The following is a 12786-nucleotide window of genomic DNA, read 5'->3' on the forward strand; positions in this document are numbered from 1 at the left end:
TCCGTTATCCTTAAATTGCCCCTCGTTGTTTGTAATTCACAAGATTAAAAGCCGTCTTCATCTGCTGTGATGTGATCCGCGTGTATAAGCTCGCTCTCGCTCTCTCGAGGATCTTTATAGGAGCTACAAACGAACACGTCCTACATAGTCTGCAGGGGACCTAGCCACGAAACGCTATTGCCTCTCTATCACTCTTCTATATTAGTGCGATAGAGACAGATAGCACTTCGTTTCGTTTCTCTGCGAACGGTCATCTTTGCTAGGCCCCCTGGTTTTGGCTTGGCAAATGAAGTGAGCGAATGCGCTCTCACAATTTTAATTAGAGCGCCATTATGTAGTGACCGCGAGACATGCTCCATCTACTAAGTAATCTGTGTTTCAACCACATCATAGTCACAGTTAGGGAATGCAAAACCGAATTTAATTCTACGGATAAATCGGTTAACAACTGAATATTAACCGAATTTTCATACAAATAAAAACCGGTTTTGCATTACCTAGTCAGTCTATAAAACAATACAGTCATTCTACGAAGCGGTCTAGACAGGGCAATCGTGCGGGGTGCGAGGGGCGAGGGGTGTACCGCGCGCAACCGAGCTGCATACATCGCCATTGTTAGTAGCTCGGTACATGTCAAAGGCGTCGGTCCACTGTATACCTTTTACTCTGTGTCATAGTCCTTAAGTTAATAGTATTACTCTACTTTGTTACAGGAGCTTCGTACCGGAGCCGACCGCAGCGGAAATTGGACCGCAAACGTAGACAAGTGAGGAATGTATTTGCCCCGATCTGGGATTGTATTAGCCTGACGTAAATGCGAGAGAAACAATTGAATAATGTAGAAGCCAAAATAAATAAAATAAGATTCATTAATGTTGTGTAAATACAAAATTTGATGATTAGTGAATGTAAAACAAATAATTAATAGTAAAATAATGATTAATAATGAAGTTATAATCAAAAGTGAACTAACGAAATGTGTTAAGTGATTATGTTTGGTGAAGAAAAATAAAATGACTGGTGAACTAAAGTGATCATATAATAATGAAATAGAGAAGCAGAGATCAAAATGGCGACAGTCGGGCAAATCGTCGCCACCTGCGTCGTATTGCTGTTCATTGGTGAGTTTTCATATATTACATTTTCACATATATTTTTTATTATTAGCCTACTTTGGTGTCCCACTGCTGGGCAAAGGCCTCCCCTCGTTTTCTCCACTCGACCCTGTCATCGGCATTTTCCCACCATTTGGAGTAGAATGCGTCCAAGTCGTCCCGCCATCTCCTTTTTGGTCTGCCTGAGCCCCGGCCTGTACCGTCTATGGTGCTCCGTGGGTCCCACTCAGTAACCATTTTGGCCCACCTTTCCGGGTGCATGCGACAGACTTTCATATTATAATATAATATTAGCGATAGGAGTGCCTGGCGTCCGTTGGCTCGTTGGGCGGACGACATTCGGTAGATTGCGGTTCACTTCTGGATGAAATTAGCTTAGGACCTGATGATGATGATGATAAATACATTTTGTTTATTACAAATGAACATACTTACAGTTAGCTGCAAGCAGAAAGAGAGACAGCTGACTTGTACTATCCTTAGTTATAATCATCATCATCATCATCATGTCAGCCGATAGACGTCCACTGCTGGACATAGGCCTCCCCCAAGGCACTCCGACCGATCCTGTGCCGCTTGCATCCACCGAATTCCCGCGACCTTCACCAGTTAGTTATAATATCGCCGCTTTACTCAACCTCGTATCTGCAACACTGATTTGATGACAAAAACACCCGTATTCCGAATGAAAGAAAAGCGACATTTCCATCAAATGATTGTTGCAGATATCAGGTTGAGTAAGTATAATTCAAATTCAAATAATTTATTTCGGAAACATAATGTCCATAATTGTTAGTAACAAAAGTTTACTTAGAGCTAGTATTAGTAGGCACCTTAAATTAATATATCCATAATAACCAGGCATCGTACACTGCGAGCGAAATCCATTTAAATGACGTATGACAACCAGTTAGATGTATTAAAACCCTAGTACTTTAATGGATTTCGCTCGCAGTTTACGATGCCTGATAACATAGAGTAACTTATACTAGAGCGGTACTGTCATAGTAAATTTTGTAACCCCAGTAAATTCACTGCCATCTGTCGACACACTTTTAAACTAAAAATGAAGATTTATAAAAATACGATAAAACGTATTTAAATATGGATAAATGATTTTTTTTATTTGCATTAATTATTTTTATGATTTTGACCCATGTTCTTTCACTGATATGCGTTAAAATTGTTAAATAACAAACGAAACCGCCAACGCCATCTATACGACAGTAGGCCAAAGCTAGTAGTGCCCTCTGAACGAGAATCAAATTTTCTTGATTTTCGAGGCACGTTTTTTCCTTAGACTGTATCCATCTATTACGGAGTTATATCTATCTTTGCTGATAATAACACACTCAAGAAACAATCATACATAGCCTAGCGAGCAATACATAGCGAGTGTAGTGAGTATAGCGACGATATGAATATTTTTGTTGAGCCCCCCTGTAAACAATCTTCTATGCTTTGTCAACGACTAGGGAATGCAAAAACGGTTTTTATTTGTATGAAAATTCGGTTAATATTCGGTTGTTAACCGATTTTTCCGTAGAATGAAATTCGGTTTTGCATTCCCTATCAACGACTGTATCCATGATTTATGTTAAAATAAACCAATAATTACCTAAAATGGGTAATTTTGGACAAAACCTGCATTAATGCGTAAGGCATGACTTATATTCTTATAAGCCCTTAACACTAGCGTTTGCGCGCCTCGTTTTCTCGGTGGTTCCATACTAACCGGCACGGCGCGTGCGTGTGTGAAACTGCCATATATGCATCGATTCGCCATTCAGGGTGTTCAACAAATCGGAACAAATTTTAATTCGTGAACTATAAGTTGTCATAAAGGCATTGTTCTATTATGTGGTATTCAATAATAATTTCTAGAGTTAAATCAAGAAAACTCTGCAGAGATTTTGACAGCGCACGCAGTGCAGGTGTTATTTTAAACGTCAAATATCTATGAAATTATGACGTACCTATACATAACACTGGCACCGCTTGTGCTGTCAAAATCTCTGCAGACTTTTCTTGGTCTAACTCTAATTACCTTTGCTGATAAACAAACTAATAATCTAGAATCAGGACATAAAGTCAATAAAAACAAAAGAATAATATAGTTACTCTTTTGCCGAAAGTTAATTTAATTATGATGAAAACATTAACCTTCTATTATTTAACTTCAATCTTTTATGTGGGTACTTGTGATGCAAATTTGCAATATGAATAAAATCCTTAATTTATTCCGTTGTCATTCTCTTCATACAAAATCCGAACGCTGGCGACAGAATATCCCCATTCATGTTTATATTATCTAGCTTTCTACTTAATAAGGTTGTCTATGGTAGAAACAGTTCAGCTTGTTCATACCAGCTAAAGCGAGCGATTTTTGTACATACAGCCGCAAAATTGTATTGCCACTTTCTAAATTAATTCAATTTTATTCATCTTAAGTATAGTTAAATTTATATTTAGGTATGTAGGTTAAGATTAGTTTTGTAATTCTACTAACACTATTTTATAAGTTAATGTAATATGTAACTAACAACTATGGATTTATGTCCGAAATTAAATTCTTTTATTATTATTATTTATTATATAGTCATGCAATTATTCAGCTCACTGTACTTTGATTAAAATTAGGGAAGTAAAAAATTAAGGGTTAATAAGTTTGTAGTAATCCGTTTTAATTTTTTATTTTATAGTTTCATTTTATTTTTTATTTTCCGTTAAAATCAACATTATATTATGAAAAACATTCTCAATACTTTGGTATATTTGTTAAGAAAAAGAATAAATGTCCGTGTCTGATTGTTTTTGTTGACGCTCCAAAAACGTATTTTTTTGACATTTGTTTTATTATTGATTATACAAGAAAACAAAAAAAAACACTAAAGAACGAAAAAAATATGAAGTGTCTTACACGTTCTTCGTTCATTTGTGTTTTGCTCACTATTCAGAATGTGACAAGGGTGTTATCCTAAAGATTAAACATTAACATAACTGCCAATGTTGACCGCTTTATTACGACACCTTAGTAAAGTATTGGATAGCTAATTAACAAATAAATTAACTGCCAGATAAAATTTCCGACGAAAAAAGCACTTTATCCAGCAGATAAAGCTTATTTGGAGATTGTGAAACGCCAACGATGACTTTATTCGTCAGATAAGTGGCAAGTAGCTTATTCAGGACTTTACTTGGACATTGTGAAACAGACCCTAAGATATGCGATTCTCTTCGGCAAAACACGCTGCCCGCTCGTCCCTTGAAACGATTTTACGGCCCTAGTTTATACAGCATCGTAAACATTGTCTTTATTCGGTTACATTCTCTAAAACGTATGGACTATTTCGTTTTATCGGGTTTATTGTCACTTAGCTAATAGGGTCACACAAATGCTAAGTCGATGGAATATTGCCTCAAATTCTATGTTATTCTTATCAAATAAGTGTGTAGTAGTAAGAGAATTTTATTATTAAATCATTTTACGGTTTAGACTCACTTGTACCAAAGATAGATATAACTCCGTAATAGATGGATACAGTCTAAGGAAAAAACGTGCCTCGAAAATTACGAAAATTTTATTCTCGATCAGATGGCGCCACTAGATTTGGCCTACTCTCGTATAGAGGGTGTTGACTGTTTCGTTTGTTATTTATAATTTTAACGCATACCAGTGAAAGAACATGGGTCAAAATCATAAAAATAATTAATGCAAATAAAAAAATCATTTATCCATATTTAAATACATTTTAACGTATTTTTATAAATCTTCATTTTTAGTTTTAAAGTATGTCGATAGATGGCAGTGAATTTACTGGGGTTACAAAATTTACTATGACAATACCGCTCTATCTTATTACTTACCGTAAAATACTTGTTGACCGGTACTTGTTGACCGTAAAATGATTTAATGTTAGTATGTCTCACAACAGTTTAAATTCGATTTTATTATTTGTCTTAGGTACATATCTGAATAAAACCATTTATGTATGCGTCTCGCTAATACATGTAAGGACAAGTACGAGCGAAATGCACGATAACTAAATGACATCATTTAGATGTCAGTGTACGTTCGAAATGGGCTGTGGATCGATGTGTCCTATAATGTTACTTATATAAATACCAAGAAACAACATTGCTGACAGTATAAACATATCATAAGAACGGATCAATTCTTGCCAAAAATAACAATGGCCTGCGAAAACAATGAAAACGAGAAAGAAACAAATTTTCTTTAGAACAGGAAAACGATTTAACGTTGTTATTGGAAAATTACCTAATTTATTTAATGTTTTTATAAGACCTTTTCCCCAAGATTGTTGTTTTATCATCTAATAAATAATTATGTTATAGGTTTCCATGTAAGTACTTATTTTTTATCTAAGACGCAAAATGATACGTTTATGTTGGGGCTGGATTTCGTTAACTTAAAAACAGATGCATAGAATAATCTTTTTTAATAATTTCCTATTAAAAGGGTTAAGCTATTTGTGTAACAAATTTAATTTTCATTTTAATTTGTCTATGTTATATTTGTGTAGACCATTATTGCCTGTACATATAGGTATATTAGGTAAGTGATGATTAATGATTAAGAGTTACTTTATTCTCTGAAACAATCATATCGTTTTATTGTATTCGTACCTAACGTTGTTTCTTTGTTTTAAATTTATTCTTTAACCCTATGTATGCCATCAAACTTCTCTTTTGAGTCCGTTAAAAAAAAAACAAGAAATACAGAATTTTCAATAAAAGCAGTAAAGTGATCCTCACACTAGGGCTCAGCCTATGACGTGGGAATCTTAGAGAAATACCGAATACTGATAGAATATAATTAATATCAAAGCTACTACATTATACCTAAATATTACGAAACTTTTATTATAGTACGACCAATTAATTAAATTTAACATTTAAAACTTTCGCGGTTTGAATGCATATTAAATCACATTTAGAACCACCGAGTGACCACCACCACGACCAGTGAAACCTGTGTCGAAACGTCGGTAAATAAAGGTAACAAAATAAATTCGCGATAGACCCGTTTCTAAATGTGATTCAATTAATTAATTATTTTTTATTATAGTATCCAACTAAGTACAAATACTTAAGCGAGTTAAAAGCGTCTCAGTAAAAAGGTGTAAGTAAAGTGAGTGTTTAAGCAAAACTAAGTACCTGCCTAGCTTAATTTTTTTATCTGAAGTTAAAACGAAAGCGCCGAGAATAATTATAAAAGGCATTAATTTTTTACGGAGTACCTAATTGGAAGTAATGCTTCTAATTACGATCATTAAGGGACGTATAAAGCTACTTTCATTTATGCAGACTTATGTACAAACAATTAAACAGAAATACATAGAGTACATAGTGTGTAAATAAATTCTAGTTGATACTTAAACATTGGATATAACGTGCATTGGTAATGGTTTTTATTGGTATTTTGATAGTATGTAAAGCTATGTATACCTTAGTAAAAATAAGAACTGTGTTTGCGTTACAAAACGCCCTTGCCAGGTTCGTCCGTTTATTTCCCACTTGGCCCGCAATACATAATATTTAGAATAAGAATAACATTTTTTTTTATTGTCCACTGTGAAGGTTACATATAGGATGATCTGTACCAAAATTTTGATCAACAGCTGCCCTTTGCGAACATACAATAAAATTCCTTAAAACTACTTATAAACTAAGCATAAACATACTATTAACAAACTTATTTACATTCTGTAGCTACATGCATCGTCAAAAATCTTTACGATTGTTGTACACCTTCTCAATCAGCCATCATTTGTAATAATAAACTTGCATTTTATATTAATAAATTTGCGGCATTTGTTTAATACGTATCCACTACTACTAGTATGAAATATCGCTTGTTACACGAACAAAATGAGGATCATTGGGAAGCAATGCGTTACGCATTGGACCGGCAATCCAAGGATGTGGGTTCGAGTCCCACGTTGACCAGAGTTGATCATCGTTGATTTTTTCATTGTGATTGACATCTGTATATACAATTTATAGATTGTAAAAATGTGGTACGTCCCACAATAAAAAAAAAGGAAAAATATATTAACATTTATCATTGGGAAGATTATTCCTCAGATTTTCATTTTTCGGTTCGATTCCCGCCTTTGCCACGTCACTTTTTCTTTAGTGTATGATATCTTTTTCAGTTTAGAGATAATAACGTCAGAGACAAACGCCACATTGTAGGCAATTACTGGGCCCAAGACAGAGTGACTTGGAGAGCAATAGTGAAGTGCACATTCGTCACGTCCCTCAGCCATGAGCATAAGACAAGGAAGAAGATCAATTAACTTTTCACCTCAGCAGCTCGAACAAGCCTACTTTCGTCACTGAGGAAAGTGCGACTTTCCTCACTCCCGGGAGTGAAACAAAGTAGCTTTTTAATTTAGTGACGACCATGAACTGTCACTTCATACTTGTATTATAAATTCGTTTTTTGTTTGCTTCTCTGTATTATTCTGTGTAATTCGATATACATTTTAACCTTTAATATATTCTAAATACTGAGGTGAAAAATTATATGTGCAACGCGACAGCAAAGTTTACATCTCGTGTTTTTGAGTCTTTCGCTTTCTCGGGATTCAAAATAAACACTCACAAGAAAAACCAACTTTCCTCTCTTGTTGCACAAATAACTATTTCAATTGTTCCGATGATTGCGAAGGATTTATTGTTATTTTACCGGTGCACACTGCAGAGACACGACCCTAAAGCCATGAGCTTCTAGGCAGGTTGAAATCGCAAACGATAACCATTATTTATTTCAAAAAATAATGTGAATATGACCTCGATTCATCCCGTTTATACTACGCCTATACTTGTGTAAATATCGCTCAACTTCCATGGTCTATTTCCTCAGAAATCATTCCATTCACTCTGTTATATTTCCGTATCAATACCGCACTCCTTAATATTGATTTAGCGGCAGCAATTCCACTAAAGCGAGCTACAGCCATCAATCAAACCCTTGGTTGATACATACGGACGTACCTACCTAAAAATATAGTTAGGTTTTTGCTATTTTGGTAAAGTAAGTAGTAATACATAGTAAGTAGTAGTACAGTAGTAGTAGTAGTAGTAGTAGTAGTAGTAGTAGTAGTAGTAGTAGTAGTAGTAGTAGTAGTAGTAGTAGTAGTAGTAGTGGTAGTAGTAGTAGTAGTAGTAGTAGTAGTAGTAGTAGTAGTAGTAGTAGTAGTAGTAGTAGTAGTAGTAGTAGTAGTAGTAGTAGTAGTAGTAGTAGTAGTGGTAGTAGTAGTGGTAGTAGTAGTAGTAGTAGTAGTAGTAGTAGTAGTAGTAGTAGTAGTAGTAGTAGTAGTAGTAGTACTAGTAGTAGTAGTAGTAGTAGTAGTAGTAGTTAATGATTGTTAACATGAAATTCATATAAATTTAGGTACAAAGGCGAGCTTATCCCTATAAGGGATCTCTTCCAGCTAACCTTAGAGTAAATGATTGGAAAAATCGAATTAGATAGATAGACAAACTTACAGAACGTACAATAATATTTGAAAAGGAAAACTACAATTATTTGAAAAGGAAAACTACAATATTAACGTATACGAATAACTAAAATACATCAATAGCATTATACAATAAAATAAATATGTACTAGCATACATAAATATATAGTACTAAATAAATACTATATCGTGCAAAAACAAACACAAAAAAAAGATAATAAATAATTATAATAAAGTATAGTCAGCTTATTATTGTAATTATTTATACCCCATACATATACAAAAATCTCTCTAACCAATTATTATTAATAGCATGCATGGCCTGTAAATGAAATTTAAATGTAATTTAGTAATAAGCTAGATATAAGACAATTTGTGTGCCCTGACAGGGTGTCATGGAAGCTTCCTGTATAACTTCAATAACATCTCATGTACATGACTTTTACAAATAAACATCTTATCTTATCTTATCTTATTTAACTGAAACAGCTTGTTTCGGTCAAACAACGTTTGCGACCAGCGGCCCGTTTCTCAAAACTCTCAAAAGCTTGTAACTTGTAATACTGGATGTCACTTTTTGACAGCTTTTGTTAGAAAGGGACTTCCACTTGTATTACAAGTTACAAGCGTTTGAGAAACCGACCCCTGTACTCATGTGAATTGTAATTTCTACAAAAAATAGTTCTAGGTGTGGCCTGTTGTAGTCTAAGTGTAAGGCCTGAGTGGACGCTCGAAGCGGAGCGTTCGGCGGCGCGTGCAGCGTGGCGTCGGACTCATAAGTAATACGCAGCGTGCATTAGGCCGCTCCTATACGTTTGCATTTGTTTAACATGCACGCCGCACGCCCCGCCCCGCTGCACGCTCACCTCGAGCGTCCACTCAGGCCTTTACACTAAGAGCGGGGGCTACATTGGTGATTTGCGAGCGCGTTGAAAGCGAGGCGAGCGCGCAGCGATATCGCCGCGAGCGCGCAACGATTTCGCTGCGTACTGTCATACTGGAATAGGAGCGAAGTCGTTGTTGTAGGCAAAATCCGTCGTCAGCGTCTGCGCCAGTAAGCGTTGCTCACACAGATTTAATATAATTATACGCTAAATGACGCAAATACTACTTTTTCATACAAAAGTTACGCATAATATAATTTTAAAATTACTTATCTGTGATAGGAAATATGTTCTTGCCTTTGAGTGCTCGCAATTTTTGGGCTGTTGCAGTAAATTATCATGCAACGAAGCAGCTTTTTATTCTATCGCTTTTTAAGTTTTACAGACGTCCGGCTGCAACAACTGTCAACCTCGACGCTTGGTCGGGGTTCGGACACGCGAAGTAGATGCATTTGCGTCTTCTATGGTATATTTATTTCTGTTTTTGCTCATAATATTTTTCGTTAACCCGCTCACCCGCTCTGTGCAACCGTACCAGCTAGCGGACGCCCTAAAATGGACTAAGTAAATAGACTTACCTTTTGTCTGAAACTCATGACCTAATCTTGCCCGAAAAGAAATTCAGTTATTAATATATGACGTAAAAGCCTTAGCAATGACCCTCAGCAATTATACTCAAGTATATTTCTTTTGTAAGTATATTAAATTACAAAGGCAGCCCGCATTTTTATTCGTAAAGGTCAAAGTCGGTACGTGCAAAACGTACTTTTACGACGGTCTAATTTTATTTAGCGTACCGAAAAACATCTTTTATTCTTGTAGTTGCTGCGGACGAGAATGTTTGATGGTAAGAGAATTGGTGGCGTGAGTTTGTTTCTATTGAATGTGTCAAGTTGAGAAAGTGCTCCTGTTTTTGATTTAAATATCCTTTATTTATTTAGAACTTTATATTATTGAAATCATGATTTATATTTAAATCTACTCTGTTCTTTTTTGGGTCTCAAACTATCTCCATACCAAATTTCATCTATAAATCGGTTCAGCGGTTTAAGCGTGAAAATGTCACAAGCAGAAAGACAGCTATTTTCGAATTAATAATATTACCTACATTTATAAAATTAGGAGGGATTAAGCATAGAAATATTTCTATCAAAAGACTCGTCGTCACAATCACTGTGTCATACCTACACAGCGTGATTTTATAAACTGTTTGCTACATAGCCGATAAATCTTCTATTCTGCTGTCATTTGTCAATTCACGTTATTATTGAAAGCATTTTATGGCAATATCCTGCTTCCCGTCCCAAACCATTAAGACATTCAATTTGAGATCTTATGTGTGTTGTTATAAAGTGCTTTTTTTGTGAATATAATGGTATGTAACTGTTTTTTCTATACCTGTCGTTGCTAAGCCGGTAAATTGGGTGTACGTAGCGTTGGGCTGATTGAAATTGATGTACCGATGTTTGATTTTACTTAAACAACAAAAGCTTTAGGAATATTTTTATTGTGTGGAAAATCCATCTCAGACTTAGAAAAAGTAACGATACAATACAATACAAATCCTATGTATTGCACAACTTTAAAATAAATATAGAAAGGGCAGATAAACAACAGGTGGTCTTATCTGTATAGTGCGATCTCTTCCAGATAACCTTCAGGTAGTCGATACTTTCACACCAATATAATTGCATTCTACGTTACTTTTTGCTGCATTAGGTATAATGAAAAATTAAATTATAACTTAGAAAGAACCTAACCTAACCTATGGTGCTCAAACATGGTCATTAACTGAGGCGTTAAAGTCCAAACTCAAGGTTTGCCAGCGAGCGATGGACCGCAGTATACTAGGTGTTCGCAGAACTGATAGAATCAGAAACACGGAACTGCGCTCCAGAACTCGAGTTGTAGATGTAGGTGTCCAGACCGCTAAGCTTAAGTGGGACTGGGCTGGGCATGTCTGCCGCATGCACCCTGAAAGGTGGGCCAAAATGGTTACCGAGTGGGACCCACGCAACACCATAGATGGTGCTGGCCGGGGTGCAGGCAGGCCGAAAAGGATATGGCGGGACGACTTGGACGCATTTTATCCGGATTGGCGGGACACTACAAACGACAGGGTCGAGTGGAGGAAACGAGGGGAGGCCTTTGCCCAGCAGTGGGACACTAAATTAGGCTAGTAAAAAAAAATAACTTAGAAAGAAACTATAGATTCCTATTTTACTGATAATAAAATAGTTTATTAAAAAATTTCTCGATATATCCCTGGCATAAGTCAGATGAAAACATTAAAACAAAACAGTCTCGTGTAAATGTTTCTTGTTAAAATATGTTTTTGAATTTCAATATTAAAGTTGCAAATATTAAGAAAGCTGAACAAAACTGGTTGATTGAAAACAAATTCCTCTTTCATAACTTTTCAAAATTGTGATATTGGATATCTGTTACAAAATACACCTTTCTTCTCCTTCTGAAACATATTTTATTTTAGCTGGGTCATTATTTAAATTACTGCTATACATTACGTTTGCCGTATTTTTTTTTTAATGAGACTATTTTTTTCCCAGTTTCTACTGAATGCCATGTCATAAAAAGCCGTAAATTTTGAATGGGGACCTTTATCTTGTAATCTATATAATAAAGAAAAGATAAACCGTTAAGAAGAAGGTACAACTAGTACACTAAATCAATCAGAACAGGAAGTTTTAGTGGGAAGCTGTACACGTACAGATCACTTACACAATAGATGTAACATTTAAAACTTTCGCGATTTGAACATCTCTTCTTCCTCGCGCTATCCCGGCATTTTGCCACAGCTCATGGGAGCCTGGAGTCTGCTAGACAAATAATCCCTAGAATTGACGTAGGCACTAGTTTTTACGATAGCGACTGCCATCTGACTACCAACCCAGAGGGGAAACTAGGCCTTATTGGGATTAGTCCTTTTTCCTCACGATGTTTTCCTTTACCGAAAAGCAACTGGTAAATATCAAATGATATTTCGTACATAAGTTGCGAAAAACTGATTGGTACAAGCCGGGGTTTGAACCCGCGAACTCCGGATTGAAAGTCGCACGCTCTTACCTCTAGGCCACCAGCGCTTATTTATCGCGAATTTATCTTGCGCCGAAACGTCGGAAAAAAACATAATAAAATAAATTCGCGATATACCTGATATAAATCTGCCCAATAAATGTATCACGTAACATAATTAACACGGCCTGATTCGATTACATCAATAATTTGCTTAAGATACGATATGAATCGGATATGTCAGTGTCAAAAGTGACGTTCCTT

General features: G+C 35.6%; 1 protein-coding gene across 1 annotated transcript in view; it reads left to right on the plus strand.

Moving 5' to 3' along the window:
* Positions 1–1022: 1022 nt before the first annotated feature.
* Positions 1023–12786, plus strand: part of LOC134755204 (uncharacterized) — a 106974-nt gene continuing 95210 nt past the window's right edge. Inside the window, exon 1 of the mRNA XM_063691729.1 lies at positions 1023–1121. Coding sequence (XP_063547799.1) covers positions 1070–1121 — 52 coding nt within the window. The 5' untranslated portion in view covers positions 1023–1069. The remainder of the gene's footprint in view (positions 1122–12786) is intronic.

Source organism: Cydia strobilella, chromosome 2, assembly GCF_947568885.1.
Source record: "Cydia strobilella chromosome 2, ilCydStro3.1, whole genome shotgun sequence".
In the NCBI taxonomy this organism is placed as follows: Eukaryota; Metazoa; Arthropoda; class Insecta; order Lepidoptera; family Tortricidae; genus Cydia; species Cydia strobilella.